The sequence below is a fragment of the Cebus imitator genome, unplaced genomic scaffold (genome assembly GCF_001604975.1).
Source record: "Cebus imitator isolate Cc_AM_T3 unplaced genomic scaffold, Cebus_imitator-1.0 Scaffold42, whole genome shotgun sequence".
NCBI classification, from domain to species: Eukaryota; Metazoa; Chordata; class Mammalia; order Primates; family Cebidae; genus Cebus; species Cebus imitator.
This window is the reverse complement of record NW_016107357.1, coordinates 13,954,817-13,975,387: the sequence shown is the minus strand read 5'-3', so window position 1 is coordinate 13,975,387 and position 20,571 is coordinate 13,954,817. Positions and strand designations below refer to the sequence as shown.

Here is a 20,571-nt window from a genome sequence, read left to right as displayed (position 1 = left end):
CCCTAAACACCCAGATGTCCCATTTCTATGTCTTGTTTACAGGCTCACTTCTTGGTCTCAGTAGTCCATATGAGGACAGTTAGTTAATATACAGGTAGGGCACATCGAAGACATTCACATTGAATTCCTAGGCTTTAGTTTTATTTCTGTGGCATTTTAATTCTGCATGCTTGCCTCTCAAACCTACAAATAGAGTAACTTATATCATTCACATTTGATAAAAGAAATAAGCTTAGGCCACAATATTTTTATGTATGAATTTTGCTTATTTATGAAATGGAACTGTGCCAGAAGTTTCTGCATTGACTATAATTATTAAGGAAAATAAGAAGTTAGGAAGAAGTGAGAGAAAATTATAGATGTGCTCGGTGGTATGCTAACAAAAAAAAATTTGTTCACAGGGAAAATTGTGAACAGCCACAAAGACTTTTTAATTTTTTACTTCTGGAAAAAAAGGACAAAATTATTTCAGCAATTTCAAGTGTCATTTTCCTAAAGCCCTGGTAACATAACAAGCATTTGGCTGCTTTTTCCTTCACGTTCACTGCAACCTGACAGATGAGACACATGGACTCCATCTTCCTCCTATTCCACCTCCACGACATTTATTTTAAAGACTAGAGCTTTCCTCCTCCAGTATGTTTTGGAGAAGAGCTAGTGCCTGGGCCTCCCTGTTGACTGCTGTTCTTCCTGTATTGTTGCATTAAGTTCCAATTTTACACCCACAGCCAGAGCATCTCCAGGGATGACTTTCGGGTAGTTCCTACCATTTTATTTTCCTCATGCCATTTTTCATTGTGCTCCAATTCTTTTCACTTCTTTAGGTTTTGTTGAATTAGCTAATGAATTTCTTATGCAGAATACCTCTTTATCCTTGATTTACCAAATAGCTCCCAATATTTGATTTTGCCTTTAATATTCCATACCTAAGCTTTTCCCTGTAGTTCTTCATTCTCAATGTAGTTTTTGTCACACAGGTATACTGTGTTTTGAAAGGTAAATAATAAATCTCATTGGACCTTCCCTCTGCCCCGATCCAGAATTGGCAGATATAGCATAGAACAAAATTGCTGTTCCTGGGTTTTTTGACCCCAAAGCAAAGAGAAGCTCTTCTCAGTTTGTTTGAAATTGTATGGAATTTTATGGATTAAAATTTCTATGCTCATGACTATATGTTCTGTAATTAAATTTCTATTTATTTCTTATATCTCTCCATTTATAGAAACTGAAAAAGAAATTATATCTTATCTAGTTATGTCTAGCATATCAGTATTTGTACCTTTTTGTCTGCTTGGATTGAGAAGTAAACAGCTTTCAGGTGCTCTACTTTTTTATAATATAGTTGAAATCTTGACACAAAAATGATCACAACAAAATCACCGCATGTATCAAAATATGGCTCCAACACCAAGCACAGCCCCTGTTATCAAAGATAGCCATGCTCATGACATAAAATTTTACTTCCACAAAGAGTTGGAACAGTTCCTCAATACTTTGTTCCATACTGACTTTTAACCAACTTTTTTTTTTTTAGTTTAAGCTCTGGCATACAGGTGTAGAACGTGTAGGTTCATTACATAGGTATACCAACTTTTAAAAAGAGAACTTAAATCTGTTTTGTGAAAACAGAATTCAACCCAAAACAAGGAGCATTTCAGAAAAAGGGCAAGAGAGAAGCAAGAACTAAGTCCACGTGACATTGTTTACCATCTTATGGCCAAAGTGCTATCGTGCCTATTTTAAATAACCCAATAATATTAACTATTTTAATCAAACATTCAGAGAATGAGTTGTGCAAATACTCTCATCCTTACAACTTCACTATAGGAGTTAACATTTTCGATTTTTCAAAAATAGCAGAAACACCCCCACTTACCATCCTCCTCCCATTGTTCACTGTGGTTTCTGCACATTTTAGGGCATAGTTCCAAAGTCTAGGCATATTGAATTTCAAATCAAATTTCCTTAGTTTTATTAAGGTTTACCAGTACCAAACTTCATTGACATATGACCTAATAATTGGAGACAGGAAGGAAGACAGATGTATTACAGCACTACTAATGGGAGTTCCTGTGTTTCTATGAAACCCAGCTTCAGTAGAATTAAGCAAGAGGGAATGATAGGAAAGTTGCTGTAAAATGCAGCTCTACTATATTTTCCCTCCTCTAACAAAATAGTTATCTGAAACATTGAATTATAAACTATAAATGTTTTTTCCAATTGTGCAATTGCATCATTCTTATGGGATATCACAATCTCCCTCTCCTCAGCCAAGAGCACCTTTAGCTACCAAGTGATCCATCTACACTAGAATCAGGGTCACATCATCACCATGTGCTGCAGTCAGGTAGCTCCTCCCTGAGAGCCTTGGCTAACTATAAGTTTCCAATTGGTATTTAGGATGTAATAGACTCTGAGTTACTCAAGTGCTTGAGGTTATAGAAGTGCAAAGCAAGGAGACCCTTTGGCCCCAATTTTTTGTTACCCTCTTGCATGCAAGAAGAGATCCCCATAATTACTGTCCTGTGTTTTTTTTGTTGTTTGTGGAATAGAGTCTTGCTCTGTTGCCCAGGCTGGAGTACAGTGGTGGGATCTCAGCTCACTGCAACCTCTGCCTCCTAGGTTCAAACGATTCTCCTGTCTCAGCCTCCTGAGTAATCAGGCTTACAAGTGGCCACCACCACAACTGGCCAATTTTTTAATTTTTTAGGTAGGATTTCGCCATGTTGGCCAGGCTGGTTTCAAACTCCTGACCTCAGGTGATACGCCCACCGTGGCCTCCCAAAGTACTGGTATTACAGGCGCAAGCCACCACACCCAGCCTGTTCTGTGTCTTTTTATGTTCCTATAGTTTTCCTAGTTTCCTTTCTCTTGCCCTCATCTCCCCCATGTCCAAGTCTACTCTTTCAAACTGAAGATGATTCTACTCTCACTTACCACCCCTGAGGTCTTTGCTCAGTCCAGGGCTTATGTGCATTCCTTTCATCAGTACCTCTCAGGATCAGCTCCTTGTTGCATCTACAGGCACATTTCCATCTCAGCCTCCAGTTCCCTCTGGGTGAGAAGTCTAAGATTGCCTTCAGTATTCCTGAGTGGGGTGGTTTGGAAGGGGAGAAAGACAGCACTGCAGCAGGAGCCTTGGCAACACAGTTCCCATACGCTTATCATTGATTTTGTTTGTTCATTTTCAGTATTTTTATATTGCTTCCCTGCTATTTCCCTCCTTGGGCTCTTCCCGCAAATCAACACTTTCTGCATTTATCTTTTGGAGCAAGTTGACATGCTGTTTTTTGGTGGTTCTGGTAAGTCATTTACATTCTATTCTTCCTGTAAAGGATTCTGGAGTTCAGATAAGGACTAAATAGACTTGGGCAGGGGACGAGAGACTAGATAGTTAGATTTTCTTTGTTCTGAGCATTTGAACGACTTTAGTTTGGATCAGGCTGGGTGATGATGGGCCTGTCCAGATTTCCTGTAGCTACATGGGAAGTTGTCTACTTAACTTGGTTGAGCATAAGCACAGAAACAAGGGTAGAATTCTCTGTGATTTCGAATAGGTTTGAGGCCCTTCAAACTATTCCTTTAACAACACTCTGTGTGAATATGTGTGAGCATGTGTGAGAGGCTGTGTGTGTATGTGTATATATTTGAGCACATACATGCTCAAGTCTGGGAGTGCATCAGTGTGAGCTTGTGGGTTGACATTGTGCTGTGTATTGTGTATGTACCTGTAGAGACAGGTGACCTGTATCCCCAAACCATCACTTTGACCCTTTCAATGTCATACTTTAGATTCAGACCAAGGTGGATATAATCTCATTGTGTGATGTAAATTGCTTAAGTTTTCAGCCTACTCTTCTCTACTCTAAATGGAAATAAACATGATGACTTCATAGGATTGCTATAAGGAGTAAATGAAATCATGTGCATAATGCAATCACTGTTACCACCCCCATCTCTCTCTCTCTCTCTCTCTCTCTCATCAAACACACACACACACACACACACACACACACGCACACTACATGGGGACACTTGCTTGTTCCCTCTCCTGTCTCCTCTTTCTTTCTTCTCCCTCCCTCCTCCTCCTTTCTCTTTATTCTATTGAAATTGCTATCCAGGATCTTTTCCTTGGCCAGCAGCTTTCAACTGTAAATGATGAGGTTTCCCTACCTTCTTCTGACACATTCACATAGCCTTTTAAGAACATTGTAAAGCATTCTTCCTAAATACTGTCCTCCTGAATTTTTAGTTAAATGGTAACCTCTTTCTTGCACCTACGAGTTACCCAGTGCCTTTTGATGGATCCCACAGATGTATTCTTTGCCTCTTCAGCAGGCATCTTGTATGTGAATGTGCAACCTTCTCTTCGCTGTTTTACATTTGTTGATTGTAAGAATGGCCAGTCTAGAAAAGAACTGTTGATGTTTGTCTTCCAGCTGTGTCTGGGATAACCTCGGCTGTTTACAGCGTGGCCAGGAGCATCTTGGCTGCCGCCCTGCTTCACCCGGTCTGCTTCAGTGCAGTGAAGGTAGGTGTGAGGACCATGGGCCCTTGTCCTTCTTCTCAATTCGTTATATTAACTTATTTTTTTAAATAAATATTTTCTCCAAAATTACAAGAGAAATAGGATCTGTGCAAACCAGGGAGTGATGGTGTGGCTGAGTGATGTCTCAGTGGTGTTAGAAGACAGGTCAAGATGCCTGGTTTGCCCTAATGGGGAATGCCCCTCACCTTCTGGCCTGGCCTACCCTCCGCAGATGTTTCTCTGCCAAGATCAGTTAGTGACACTGGGAGGTACTGCTCCTTAACATGGTGGTCAACCGAACCCATGTGTCTGCCTTCACTTCCTGGAATACCACTCAAAAGACAATAAAGGTATACGATTGCATAAAGCTATATGGACAAGAGAACAGAGAAGAATATGACAGCCACAAAACATTAGAATCTAGAAAACAGATGGACTGTAGATTTACCCAGAAGGAGAAAATGGAAACCTAGCCTGGCAGCAAGGGAAGCCTAAGATGCTGAGAAAACAAGATAAACACTAACTTCAGGAAGACACAAAGTTGTAACAGCCAAGAAACATATCTATTGTAGGTACTGGCTCAGCTATGAAGCGTATTTATATAATAATCTGAGTAAGCATCATGCTGTATCTCTGGTGGAAGAATGGGGCAGGTGAAGTGTGATGGAGGAGCTCTAAATCTTGTCTTCCATATTAGAAAGTCAGCAAATAACTTCTTAAATCAAAANAAACAGCTGTGTCATTGCCTTCAGGAAGCAGGAATTAGGGCAGGGGTTTATGTAGGCGGGGACCACTACTATTTGTTTTCAGTGTTGTAGAACTGTAGAGTGGCCATTAAGTCTAAAAATTATAGCATATGTAATGTCCTCAGGGGAATCTTCAGTCAATAAAAAATAAATTAATATTAGGCATATTTCTGGACTTATGGTTTAACAGTTTAAACAGCAGGTACTCCTTTGATAAAACAAAAGTTGAATGTAAAGGAGTAAATAAAAATATGTTCCAGAGTGCTTTTAATATATATCACATGACATTTCTTAATTCGATTTTTTTAAAGATTAACTTAACTCCTATTAAACTGATCAGTGTCAGCAGCAGAAAGACAATTGTTTATTTCCCTTTGTGAAAGAGAATGAATTCAACAGTTTTCTCTCTCAATATTTCATAGTAATCAATGGAGTAATTCTTTGTGTTTCTCCAGCTATTCCTACCGTATAGATATTTTCTTTAAGAAAAAAAGGGGAAGGGCCTGGGAGGAAGGTTTATTTATCTAATACACAAAGGTAATTTATGTTCTTGCAGTGGCCCTGTTTGTTACCACGTTTATCCTATCAGGTAGACCAAAAATTATCTAATCAGTGTTTTTGGTGTTCTTTCTTTTGACTTATGTTATTTTATTCAGTCATAGGATCCCAGGTACTTCACTCAGGAAAAGTACTTGGATGGGTCTTTTCTGAGTCCTTGTACTTCTGAGAACATCTTTCCACTGTCTTTTGGTAAAATGGCTGCCTATACAACTTGGGGGTCACAAGTGTTTTTCTGCAGGCACCTTAGTATATTGCTCAGTTGTGTTCTGGAATTATTTGTTTGCTTGTTCATTAATTTTTAAAAAGTCAGGTTTAAAATTCAGCTTTTAAAAATGTCCAGTTTGGTTAGTTTTAATAAATAAATAAGTAAAGAATCCTACAATCCAGTTATTAGAGCATTTTCACCAACTCAAAAAATTTTCTTGAATTCCTTTTAGTCAGTCTCTTTCCCCACCTCCAACCTCTGGCCACCATTCATCAAGATTTCTATCTTTGAAGCTTCCTTGGAATCAAATCTGTCAGGGCATGATGTATATACAATAAAATCCACTAATTTCAAGTGTACAGTTAAATGTATTTTGACACATGTATACAGACAACTTATCACCATCACAATCATGATACAAACCGTTCTCCAATCCAGAAGTATTTTTTCATGTTCACTTGTAGTCAACCCCCTCCCCACACAATTTTTTTATTTATTTTGACTGAATACCTGAGTGAAATTGCTAGGTCAAATGGTAAGTTTTTATTTAACCTTATAAGAAATGGCCAAACTGTTGTCCAGTTTCTGTACCATTTTTCATTTCTCTACCCTCACATAATCTTTGATTTCCAAGTGTTCTAGATTCTTGCTGGCACTTAATATTGTCAGTTTTTAAAAAATCCATTCTCTTGTGAACCAGTATCTAATTGTAGCTTTAATTTGCATTTCTCTAATAATGAATAGTGTTGAGCATCTTTTTGTGTGTTCGACATCTGTATAGCTTCATGATGAAAAATATCCTAAATTATTTTGTCCGTTTAAAAATTACATGTATGTCATATTATTGAGACATAAAATTTCTTTAGATAATCTAGATACAAGTAAAGTTTGAGATTTACTAGTACCATTTGTTAAAAACATTAACTTTTCTCCATCAAATTACCATGGAATCTTTGGGACCAAAAATTAATCATTTCATTGCTCTGTATGCCTTTCTTTATGTTAGTACTACACTGTTTTGATTACTGTAGCTATATAATATACTTTGAAATTAGATAGTGTGTCTCCCAACTTTATTCTTCTTTTTCAAAATTGTTTTCACTATTAAAGGATATGTTTCTTTAAAAGTAGGTTTAACCTATGTTTGCCAATTTCTACCAAAATTTGCAAAAATTTTGAATGGGATTATGATGAATTTGTAGATGAATTTGAGGAGAACTGACATCTTAACAGTATTTTTTGATCCATGAACATGGTATATTGTTTCATATACCACAGTCTTTGTCTTTGTTACTTCCTCTCAGGAATATTTTGTACCTTTCAATCTACACTTATTGCACCTTTTTGTGCATTATATTTTATTTTAAAAGGCATTGTATTTTATTAATTTGAATATTCAATTGTTAGATAATACAAAATACAATTTATGTTTTAATATTTCAGCTTGTATATTGCAAGCTGCCTAAACTAACATATTAGTTCTGGTAGCTTTTTAGTAATTTCTTTGAGATTGTTTACCATAGATTGTCATGTCTGTCAATAAACACAGTTTTATTTTCCTTTCCAGCCTGTATGCCTTTGATTTCCTTTTCTTGCTTTATTGCATTGGCTAGGACCTCCAGAGCAATATTGACTAAAAGTGCTGAAATTAGACATCTTTGCCTTTCTCCCAAGTTTAGGGGGAAAGTCTTTCACCATTGAGTATGAGGTTAGCTATGAAAATTTTCTAGGTTCACTTTATTGGGCTTAGATTTCTAATTTGCTGAGAGTTGTCATCATAAGTGATGTTAAATTTTGCCACTGTTTTTTTCCTGCATCTATTGAGGAGACCGTATTGATTTTTTAAAAAATCTATTGATAGGAAGAATTACATTAATTGACTGTTGAATGTAGAACCAACATTCCATTTAAAGGATGGACCCCATTCGGTCGTGCCATATTGTCTTTTTAAATATATTACTCAATTTTATTTCCCAGTATTTTGTTGAGAAATTTGATGTCCATGATCATGAAGCTTCTAGTTCTTAATTTTTCTTTTCTTGTAATGCTTTGTTTTGTTTTGATATTATGTAATGGCTTGATAAAATGAGTTGGAAAGTGTTTTCTTAATATTCCAAAAGAGCTCGTATAAAATAACTCATGTTCTTGTTGAATATTTTTATAGAGTAATATTTGTTTTTACTGACCTCTGAGGTTGAAATATGTGTTCTTTTATACTCTCATTAAGCAGTCAGTTATCTCATAAAGATACTTTAAAATCTTTAAAACTATGTTTCATTTATATTATATTTAAAAATGATTTCTACAATGTATATTTCTTTTTGTAGATTTATCATTCTGCTTTCCATCATGTTTCTTCTGTCTGAAGAATGTTCTGTAAGATATCTTATGGTGCAGGTCTACTAGTCATAAAACTTTCAGTCTTTGTCTGAAACATGTCTCATTTTGCTTCCACTTTTGAAGGATGTCTTCACTGGTACAGAATTCTACTTAAAAGCTTTTTTCCCCTAGTACTTTCAACATGTTCTATTTTCTTTTGTTTAACTTCAGATAAAAAAAAATCTGCTGGTATTTCAATATTTGTTTCTCTGTTAGCAATGTTTCTTTTTTCTCTGACTGCCTTTTAGATTTTCTCTGTCTTTGGTTTCAGCAATTTGACAATGCTGTGACTAAGTGTATGGCGTTTATTTTTTATTTTACTTAGGATTCTCTGAACTGTTTTGATGTGTGCTTTGTTTTGGAAAATCTTTAGCCATTTTTATTTCAAATATATCTTCTGCCTTGTTCTATTTTTCTTTTCTTCTTGGGCCTCCAATTATATACATGTTAGATGTTTCATATTGTCCCACATCATTTGTATGCTGTAGTCTTTTTTCCACTCTTTTTTCTTCTTTGGGTTTTAGTTTTAATAATTTTACTGACATACCTCAAAGTTTACCAATTCTTTCACCTGCTGTGTCTAGTCCTGTCATAAACTAACCAAAGAACCAACATTTCTATTTGATGTCTATAGATAGTTTTCATTTTTCTTTTGAAATTACCCAACTGCACATGCATGTTGTCCATCTCTGTCACTAGGTTCTTTAATATATTAATTATAGTCATTTTAAAGTTGAGATTTTTGTAAATCATCTGGCTTTTTCTGCTGTAAGCAGAACACTGTGAATTTCTACATCTGAATTGGAGGCATCGCTTGTAAGTGTTTAGCTTTGAGGAGAAACACAATAAGACTAACTTAAATTTCTTTCTTGAGATTCTTGTAGAATTCTTTCCTATAATCTGAAGTTTAAAAGAGGTTAGTGGACTATGATTAGGCATGGTTCTCTTTCTTAAGTTTTCTGGAACACCATGCCCATTTTCACTTTTCATATTGAAGTCTCTGTTTAGAGGAAACGTTTCTCTGTTATTTTTTGATTAATGACGTTGATTTTTTTCACATAATATGATTTAATTTTTCACAGACTTTAACTTTCAGCTGTCTTTCATGTCTCTCATTTCTTTTTCATGATTTTTCTCTCTTTACATTTTTTGAGTTTTGATACAGTTCTAGAGTTTCTCATTTCAAGAATGATGAAACCAACAAAGATTTATTGAGAAGTTATTGTGTACTGGGGATTATACTAGTTTATATCTATCTATACTAGTTATAAAATATAAATTATCATTTAGTATAATTTGATAATAAATTATAAATAATATTAAAATCATAAATAATTATATACAAAAGTATACATAATAAATACAGATTTAAATATATTTATTATTACAGTAAGAACCTTTTTTTTTTTTTTTAATGGAGTTTTGCTTTTGTTGCCCAGGCTGGAGTGCAATGGTGTGATCTTGGCTCACTGCAACCTCTGCCTCCTGGGTTCAAACGATTCACCTGCCTCAGCCTCCCGGGTAGCTGGGATTACAGGCATGCATCAACATGAGATCTATTCTCTTAACTTTTTGTGTGCAATTCAGTATTGTTATCTACAGGTGTAATGTTGTATAGCAGATCTCCTGAATTTTTTTTGCACTATTATATATATTTTATATAATTTATTTCACATAGCATAACTGTGAGACAAGTACTATTATTATCCTGATTTTACAGTTATAAATTCTATTTCCTGCATTGTTTGCTATTTGGTCTACTGCTAAATTGCAGTTTGAAATTTGGCATTCATATTATTTGTCCTTCATAATTCCTTGCTTAGCTTTAAAGCTGAGACTTTAAATCAGATATTTTCTAAAAATTTCTTTTTTTGATGTAAATATGCTTTAGAAAGCTTCCGTAAGAGGCCTCTTTAGAGAAATATCTCATTTTAAGAATGCTTTCGGTTTGTCTTGTGTTTTTTTCTCAGTTAGCAGTGAGAATGTGTCTTTGATAACCTAGTATTGTCTCTGCTCAGTTCACAGACCTGTTTTGTGTTTGGCCTGCAGAATATTTAAAATTTTTTTAGAGCCAACATTTAATATTAGGACAGTCAGTGTAAAAATATGATTTTCCTACTTCTTTTTAACAATGTGACAATCTGGTAACACTGGGCTCACTTTCCCATTTGGTAACAACCTGCTGACATGGAATAGTACCTCACAGCTACCGCAAGCTCACAGGTCTCATCATGTCCTATCATCTTTTATACCTGACCCACATAATGTATTTATATCACTTGTCTGCCCACATTGACGTTAGATTTTGCGACTTCTGTCTTAGAGTCAAGATAGAATTGAACTGGTTTCTGTTAGGGAATTGTAAGGCTCCTTGGTCAGATCTTTTCAGAGGTACCTCATGTCTAAAACACAGGAAGAGAGGAAAATGAAACAAAACATGTTCCAGTAGTACACTACTAGTTCAGAGATAATTTTTCCCAGGGAAATTGTCTTATTGATGGAGTTTCAGAAAGTTATATCAGGAAGCTCATCACAGGCTGTAGATATGAATGAAATGCTTGGAACTGTGGTTATCTCTGTTTTACCCTCCTGGCTATAACTCTCACATCCATGACCTGATTGAATAAATCCTGCTGCATCTAAGACAACAGGAGTTGCTGCAGATTGCCTATCCACAGACATGCAAGGCCAAGTGGTAAAATGTCTGCTAAACCCTTGGTCTACACTCGCTTCCAGCTCTTCTGCCTCTCATTTAGGTGATATTAGCAGGGGTCTTTTCCTATTCACTTCCTCAGTACACTACTGTCTTTCAAATGGAAAGAGGGAATGGAGGTTAGACCTTACAATCTTCTTTCAGTCTAGACCCATCTATAATGTAAGGTCTGACATAAATTCCTCAGGGTCTATGACTTATGCACAGGTAACTTGCTCTGGTTCCCAATGTGAGTTCAGGCTTTTCTCTTTTTGAATATTTTATTGGACACTTAATAAGCTCCAGGAAGAGGGAGATCTAGTTCCTGGTGTTCCTGGTGCTTTTTTGACTGGGACTCCACACTTTGGCAATCCTGAAGAGCAAACAGCATCTGATGTAAATATCATTCTCTTTGATTGATGGAAATGGGAACATGCAAGCTTTCTGTATGTAACTGATACAGAAGCTGAAAAGTTCATATTCTATGATAGTCAACACATATTTATTTGTTTAGCAACAGCTCTGCCATGTACTGTAGAGATATGGGAGGAGGAAAAGACAGTCCTTTCTCCTCAGGAACTTAACATGCATTTGACAAACGCTGAACACCCAGATACTATCAAAAGTAATGAACATTCATGGACTGTTACACAACTTTTCCTTACAGAATTCTTAAAGAGTTGTAGAAACTACTGAAGAATCTGGTATTTAAAAAATTAGAGTATTTTGGATTTTTACCTAGTTTCTGGTCAGGTACTGGTATTCCTTCACCTCCCCAAATGTGGCTCCATTTTTATATCAGACATTGCTAATTGATCACAGCATTTTTTTCCTAACTGAGGTCATAGTACCTCAGGCTGCATGAGAAATATTACAGTCAGCCAGTGCCAACTGATCAGAGCTGGCCCAAGAGATAAACTCTATTTTCTCTATCCTGGGCTGAGACTTTTATTTCTGTTTTCTATTCAGTTTATGGCTTGTTATAGGTGTAAGTAATTGTTGGATCAGAATAAATAGATTCCATTGTGAAAGCACGCCATTAACTCTGTGATGGAAATAACACTTCAAGGACTCTGGGGTTTACTTAGATGTTGAAACAGGCTTTTGACCAATTGGAACTGGGGTACTTTGGGAAGGTTTATTTCATCTCAGGGAGGTATTGACTTCCCTTGCTCAGCATAGAACAAAGATCACTTGCAATAAATAGTATAGCGTGTTATAACAAAACCTTAATGTTCTAACTATATTTTAAAACAGCTTTTGGTAAAAAATAGAGCAATTTGAATTTCTCCCTTCTCATTTGTAAGTCCTGAGTTTTCTAATGGTCTCAGATTGACTCTCTACTTTAAGATGCAGTACCTATTAAATGCTGTGAAATGAATGAATGTGGTTAGTAAATTGTCAAGAGGGTCCTTAGGAAACAAGAAAAGCTTGCCCATCTTCAGTCTAACTCCCACTTACCCAGAGCTGTGATTCTACTTCTTGTTTAACGATGCTTTTGTTTATACCTTTTATGCTTACTCTTTGCATTGCTGGAATTGATTTTTTTTCCTTTCATCTCTAGTGCGTCGTGATGGATTGATGGATCCTTGTGAACCATTTCAGCATGTCAGCTGCCTTGCTAGAGATTATTTTTCTATATGGGTCATCATATATATATATATATATATATTTGCTTAATTTTTTTATTATCACTTGGCAGAAGTAGATTGCAAGACCATGAGTTAATTTTGTCCTCTGGAATATTAATTAGAGAAAGAACATTTGATTCCTCTTTTAATTTCATATTCTCTTTGACTCATCCAAGATGGTATCAAGTAACATATAAATGGACTCCCTCATTGACTTAAGTAGTATTTGACAGTGATATACAGAAACAACCGGAATATTTGCTCCTTGGAGAAATAGCTCAGTAGTTAATTAACTGAGCTTTCTGTATCTGGATAAACTATGATTTCTATTTTTTATTATCCTTTACAAAGAGATTCTTTTTTATTGATGGCAAGAGGATCCAGAGGTTGAAGCATGTTATTATAATTTAATGTTTCTCACATATCATTAACAACTGCTTGTGGGAGAGCTTTTCCCATATTTCTTCTGGGCCCTATAGGATTGCAGCCTAAAATCATGGTACTTTACAGGCAGTCAGGATTTAAAATCTAATTGTAAAGGTAAAACTCATAGTTTTAGATATTATTTAATGCTGAAGTGGACCTTAGATGCCTCCTAGGCCAATTTCTTCATTTTGTTATTTAAAATGAGAAAACGAATATCCAAAGAGAGATGAAGTAATTTATTCCACATCACATATCCCAGATCTCAGCTCTGTGTCTTCTCAGTCTTCCTTTTGTGCCGTCCTCACTCCCACACTTGAAGTGTAAATATATTTGTCTCGTTGAAAAAACAATTCACAGCATATAAGATACCTTGCAGATCAATGGTACTTTAATCTACAAAATAACTTCCCAAGTGTCTTCTCATTTGCCCCTTACTATATCTCCATGTAACGGATAAGGAAGATATCATCCTTCCTGTTTTCCAGTGGTGAACTTGAAACACAGAATGCTTATTTGCCTAAGGGTACATGACTAATTCACATTGTTTTTTCCATTGTAAAATGGATTAGTAATACCTACCCCACATGTGGATGTTGTATGACGCAAATAAAATTAAATCAATAATGTCTATAAAGTGCCTGGCTGAAGGTTCCTGTTAAGTGGTGCGGGAGGCTGAATTCTAAGATGGCCCGAAGACGCCTACGTCCTGCGTACATTCCTTGTACAATTTCCCTCCCTTGAGTGTGGGCAGGACCTGTGAAAGGGATGGGATATTACTCCTGTGATTGGCTTACATTATCTGGCAAAGTAGAAAGGATTTTACAGATGTAGTTATGGCCCCTCATCAGGTAACTTTAACTCAAATTAAAATTTAACTTAAAAGGGAGATTATTCTGAGTGGATCTGACCTAATCAGAAGAGCCCTGGGGATCCAGAAGTCAGGGACAGAAAAAGCAGTAGAGATCCTCCTTTATGGGCCTGGAAGAAGTAAACAATCCGAGTATTAACTGCTCATGGAGGTAGCCATATGGCAGAGACCGGGGGTAGCCTTTAGGAGCTAGAACAGGTCCCAGCGGACAGCCATCCAGGAAACAGGGACTGCAGTCCCACAGCCAAAGGGAACTGAGCTCTGCTCACTACCAGTGAGCGTGGAAGAGGACCTCGAGTGTCAGATAAGATCAGAGGTCCAGCCAACACTGACATTTCAGTCTAGTGAGACCCTGGGCAGAGGACCCAGCTACACCCTGCTCAGGCACCCTACCTAGGAAACTGTGAGATCATACATTTGTGTTATTTCGAGCCACTAAATTTGTGGTAATTTGTTACATGGCAATAGAAAACTAACAGCAATGATAACTATCATTAGCATAAATAGTTGATGGTTATGATGACTGTAAACACAATCCTAATAACGTTAATAGCAATAAATTTGAAAGTAAAACCTAAGTTTTAACTCACGTTTACTTTTATCAGACTTCACATTATATTTTATGGCTAGAAGTGCGTCATTTCTAGCTGGAAGAGACTAGGATTAATAAATCTTTTAGCCGTCTGAACAGATTGTGAGGAAATATCTGCTACTGAGGAAAAAGGGGAAACAGATCTCAGATAGGCAGCTCTTGCTTTCTGTCTTGCCTCCCTTCCTGGTCAGCTAAAAAGTAGAATTGACCCTCAAACCCAGTTACTGCTGGATTATTATGACCCTCAAGCTTGACAGTGTCAGCTGACACTGATTTTGGGAAAAAGCAGGAAGAATGTTGATAGCTCAGAAGTTGTTCAAAATGGATTTGCAATTGTTGAGTGAAGTAAGATTTGGACTCGGGTTTTGGTAGTAAGCCCAGAGAGCATGCCAGGGTCCAATCCGGGAGATGTAACGACTGATGAGGAGTGAGGGATACAGAGAGGAAAGGGTAGGAGAGGGTAACATTCTGGACCCAGAGTTTGAGCTATTGTGACCCTGCTAATGATGAAAGACAAAACGTGTTTCAGTGACACAAACCAAAGTTTATCTTCTCTCTTCCAGAATCCTGAGCACATTATCCTATTGATGTTCATCCAATCCTTGTTTTCTTCTCTATGTAACCAATTCTATGTGAAAAATATAGATACTTACCAGGATAACTAGTGACGTAAAAGCCTCTGTTTCCTCATGTGTAAAACGGGCAATACTTTTACCTTCAAGGTGTTTAAAAAACTGTATATAGTAGTGAATGTTTTTTTTCTTTTCTTTTTTTTTTTTTTTTTGAGACAGAGTCACTCTGTCACCCAGGCTAAAGTGCAGCGGCACGATCTCGACTCACGGCAACCTCTGTCTAGCGGGTTCAACCAATTCTTCTGCCTCAACCTCCTAAGTAGCTGGGATTGCAGGTGTGCACCACAACACTAGGCTAATTTTTGTATTTTTAGTAAAGGTGGAGTTTCACCATGCTGATCAGGCAGTTCTCGAACTCCTGATCTCCTGATCCACCTGCTTTGGCCTCCCAAAGTGCTGGGATTACTGGCGTGTGCCTCCATGCCCGGCGCGGTGGTGAATGTAAAGTGGCCAGTCAGGTAGTCCCTGCCAAGTGCATGGGAACTGTTGCTGTGGCTCTTGTTGCTTGTACACACTTTTCATTGCTCCTTGAAGTCATAGGCTGTGGTTTATATATATTTCTTTTTTATGTCCTATTAGTGTAGTCTCAAGTCTGTCACATAAAAGGTATGCTATAAAAAATCTCAGATTCAGTAATTGCAGTTAACTTGCAAAAGGGCAATGAGAAGGAAAGTAAATGTTAATGTTTTCCCTGAAGTACACATATTGTGTGTGTGTGTGTGTGTATGTGTGTGTATATATGTGTGTGTGTGTGTGTGTGTGTGTGTCTCTACATATTTATCCATGTAGATATAGATTGACTGGGATACATGGGACCTGTTATTCTGTCTTGTCAGCTAATAATCTCATTTTTCTTCAGTGCCTATCTCTAAAAGTGAAATATTGTCTGGATTCATAAACATACTATGTTTTTCACCAAAATGAAGAAACAGTGTGAAACAAGAAGAATCTACTTTTAGCAGATAGTGAAGTCTGACTTGCTATATGTGTTAACATAATTGTTCATTTATTTATAAGACACATAGTGACCTATAAGTTAGGGTCAATGCAAGGCATTGGGGGAGCCCTTCCCGGGGTGTTCAAAATCCATGAGGAATACGGACAAGAGCTGCTAGAGGGGTGCACTCTAGGGGTTGGGAGATGCCAGAGCCTGGTTGGACCATACTCTGTAGGCCATGTATGAAGAAGAGAGAGCACAGTTCAAGGAACTGGGTGACACATCTTTCGTTACTAAATTTCACGAACTTTATGGGCCCGGCTCTCCTTTACTTAAAGATGGGATTCATGTCAAAAATAGACCTAGAAATAGGACTTATACAGAGTCAAAGTAGTACAATCTAGTTCTTATTTTAGGATGTATAAAAACCTCAATCTAAAAAAATGCCCCTATGTTTAATGCGATAAAAAAATCAGTTTCTTGAAAAATAAGGTATTTAAACCTGATATGAAAGGCATAGCGAAGTGAGAGTCTGGCCTGTTGATATTCACTTTATAACCAAACCCTCAGTTAGTCTGTCCCATAAATTTCAACATAAGAGATAAAATTTCTAAGAAAAAAAAATGCTGGAATTCAGACTGTGTTCAGAGTGTGCTTTTGTACAAAGCCGAACTGCCCTATCCATTCTCAAAAGGTAATTCCCAAATGCATGTGAAGTGTACCACAGAATTGCAGGACTATTAGACAGTTTTATTTCTACCTCATAAAAATATTTCAAAACCTGTGGGAGTTTTATGAAACCAGCATTCATCAATCCTTATCATTCCTGATTTTGAGGCCCATGAGATGCATCTCAGAGCAATTGGAGATGTTAATTTTGAAGCAGACTGTCAAATGATAAATGCTTCATTATCTGTGGGTGATAGACCGTTTAAAACTTTATCTCTTTCCAAAATCTTTATTTTTATGTATATGTACATGTATGTATTTGTGTGTCCATGTGTGTATAATAAATAGATAATGCATGCAAAACAAACTTTGAGACTAATACCTACACATTTTAAAAATGAAAGTTTATATTAAAAACTCAGTAGAAATGCCAGTCAGGACTTCCTTCCTCCTTTCTTCTCCTCTTTGTAGGAACGAAGCTGTCTGAGCCCTGAGCAGTCTTCCAGATACAATGCACAGTGTACTTGATAATTTTTCTCCCAAATCCCTCAGTTGGTCTCTTTTTCCTCAAATGTCAGTATTTCTTCCTCTATCTCCAAATAGAAATTAAAATAAAAACATTCTCAATTGTATTTTCTTTTTCTTATTTATCTCTGACTTGACAAATTCAACTCCTTTGAGATATTTGGCTCTAGATGCCCCTGATGCTGCTGAAACCTCCCCCTACCCTCAAATCAATCTGTGTGGTCCTTTCCAGGTGTCTTCTGTGGTCAGGGCAGACCTATCTAAAGAACCTGGTCAGGGCACATGGCCTGGGCCCTGTGGGAGAAATTAACAACCAGACAGCCTGGGGACTCATCAGGATTTTAAGGAGAGAGGGACACAGAAATGCAGCAAAGGTCATTTGTTTTGATCGCTTCCTCACCCAAATCTGACTTCTTAAAAGAATTAAAAGTAGTTCCTTCTTAGATTCAGTGTGTTTATTTGTTGCATGGGGTGTGTATGTGTGTGTGTATATATACATTTGCATCAGTTGAAAAAGTGAACAGTTAAGAACTTGGAGATTGAGGGTGTTTCCTGGAGAGAGCGTCAGAAGATCCAGCTAGTCTAATTTGTGACCATGTGTCAAAATTCAGGGAAGGTCAGTTTTTTTCTGAGAAAGAGTTATGTGGAAGTCTGAGGTTGGGCAAGAGAACATGAAAATTAGCACCTGTAATAGGGACTCCTTAACACCTTCTATCTCATCCTCTTCTTTTCTTTTTTTTTTTTCTCATGGTGTCTCAGTCTTATCACTAGGCTGGAGTGCAATGGCATGATCTTGGCTCACTGCAACCTCCACCTCCCGGGTTCAAGCAATTCTCCTGCCTCAGCCTCCCGAGTAACTGGGACTACAGGTGCGCACCACTATGCCAAGCTAATTTTTGTATTTTTAGTACAGACAGGGTTTCGCCATGTTGGCCAGGATGGTCTTGATCTCGTGACCTCATGATCTGCCTGCCTCGGCCTCCCAAAGAGCTGGGATTACAGGTGTGAGCCACCACGTCTGGCCTCATCTTTTTCTTGGAAGTGTAAGTGTTCCTGCTGGCATCACTTTGCTTTTTATTGTTGAAGGACATATGCATCCTTTTTTCTGCCCCTGTGACCACCTTGCCTTTTACTCCTGTTCAACAATTTACCCGCAACCTATTGGTTATGCTTAAAAAGAATCATGTGTAATGGAAGAATGAATACAGACTTCTAATACAGGACAGAAACCAGAAGGAGTATAATAGCTGTCCTTGGTGTTTTTGTTGGAAATGTTTGATTGAATATTAAAGTAGAGAGAAAATGAGAGGAGATTTAGGCAGAGTATTGGGGGAATAAAAGTAGGTAAACTCAATTATCAAAATATATTTAGAGCATGAACTTCATTTATTGTCAGCAAAGACCATCCATCATAGATACCCTTTCTTTTCCAATTAATAAAAAACTAACACTTACTTTCAGCTTTGCAGGTGGTGAGACTGTTTTAAATCTGATTAAGAAAGTTCCCTTTTTACTGAATAGGAAGCTGAACCACTGAGAAATTAAATGCCTTCCATGGAAAAATTTATTTCAGTGGTAGGTGAGCTGGAACCAACTTCTGCCAATACTTGTTCCCATGACTTTTTCTCTGTTCCATGTCCTGAGAATTATTTCTCTGGTCTTAGTTACTCATTCCTCAGAGGAATTTCTTCCAGGGTGTGCATGTGTATGGGCTACATGTGAGAGAAAAGGCTGCACCTTCACAAAATCGTGAATCAAATACCCAGCACTGGTTAGTGCAGAGGAATCAATTACAAGAAATCGAAGTTAGCAAGTTCTTCTCCTTTGGAAAATGTTTTGTGTTTATTGTGTAACAGTCAAGTATGAAATGAAATAATACAAGCCGTAGGTGGATGGACAGAGCAGGGTGGAGTCGATGTGAGGATGGAAGAGCCAGCCCTATCTGCCCTGCACTGCCCTTCCAGAAGTCCCTGTGTCGGAAGGAATGTGTTCTGCATTTCTTGGTGTGCAGGGATCCACTTAAATGCCATTCCCTTGACTCATGTGAGCCTCTGCTTCCTGATCTGTGGCCCCTCGTGTGCTCTGTGAGCAGCTCATTGTCCCTTCACCTGTCATACCCTGACTACAGTTATGTGTCTTTCCTTCCCAAGAAGCTGTCTGTCCTTTTTATGGTTATGCTTGTGGGTACCTGGCACATTGTAGGTAGGGATGAATGGACGCTTGTTGCATGGACTCTCAAGACTCTTAGGAAAGCATAGAACTCAAGTTTCAGAATAACTTTCCTGTTACTGGAGGTACTATTTGAAGGAATAATGAGAAGCACATAGTCAACATAGTCAAGAGCTTGCCTTTCCTCTGATAATCTCATCACTTCCTCAGCATTTCACTGCCTGATCCACATTTGATGAAAGGGACTCAATTCCTTTATTTTCTTTTTTGCTGAAAATTCTTGTCCACATGAGTCATTATGAAAGCAGAAACCTTATAGTCATTCTCGCAAGGATATGTCAATGTGCTAACATTTGTGCCAGGTACCGGAGCAAGAAACACTCAAGGCTACCCCTTGTTGGAGAGTCCAGTGTCTAATGGGAAGTCAGTGAGAGGTGCCTAAGGTGTCACAGGGGATGGGCACAGATATGAGATGCTGCTTCAGGGATGGTGGTGCTGGCAGCATCTTGAAGGGGATTGTGCCTTAATCCCCAATGTAATGGTATTGAAGGTGAGGGCTTTGTGAGGTGATTACAGGTACTAAGGGAGGAGTCCTCATGAATTGGATTAGTGTCCTGGTAAAAGAGGCTCTAGAGTGCTCTCTCGCATCTTCTACCACCTAAGAACACAGCAAAAAAAACACCATCTAGGAATCAGGAAGCAGGGCCTCCCCAGACAGCAAACCTCCTTCCTGCACTTTGACCTTGGGCTTTCAGCCCCCAGAACTGTGAGAAATAAATTTCTGTGGTTTATAAGCCACCCAGCCTATGATGTTCTATCAGCCCAAACAGACTAGGAGAGTATAGTAGCTTTTAAGGGCAACTGGATCAAGGGGAAGAAGGACTTTCTTTACTTGTTAAAGATGTCAGCAACTGGCCAGGCATGGTGGCTCATGCCTGTAATCCCAGAACTTTGGGAGGCCAAGACGGGCAGATCACCTGAGGTCAGGAGTTTGAGACGAGCCTGACCAAC

At 37.7% G+C, this 20,571-nt stretch overlaps 1 protein-coding gene across 2 annotated transcripts in view; it reads left to right on the top strand.

Moving 5' to 3' along the window:
* PCNX2 (pecanex 2) overlaps positions 1-20,571 on the top strand; it is a 292,353-nt gene that overhangs the window by 86,190 nt on the left and 185,592 nt on the right. For both annotated transcript variants that reach the window (XM_017526554.2, XM_017526553.2), the window contains exons 14-15: positions 3,192-3,302; positions 4,440-4,531. In XM_017526554.2, the coding sequence (XP_017382043.1) occupies positions 3,192-3,302; positions 4,440-4,531 (203 nt within the window). The remainder of the gene's footprint in view (positions 1-3,191; positions 3,303-4,439; positions 4,532-20,571) is intronic.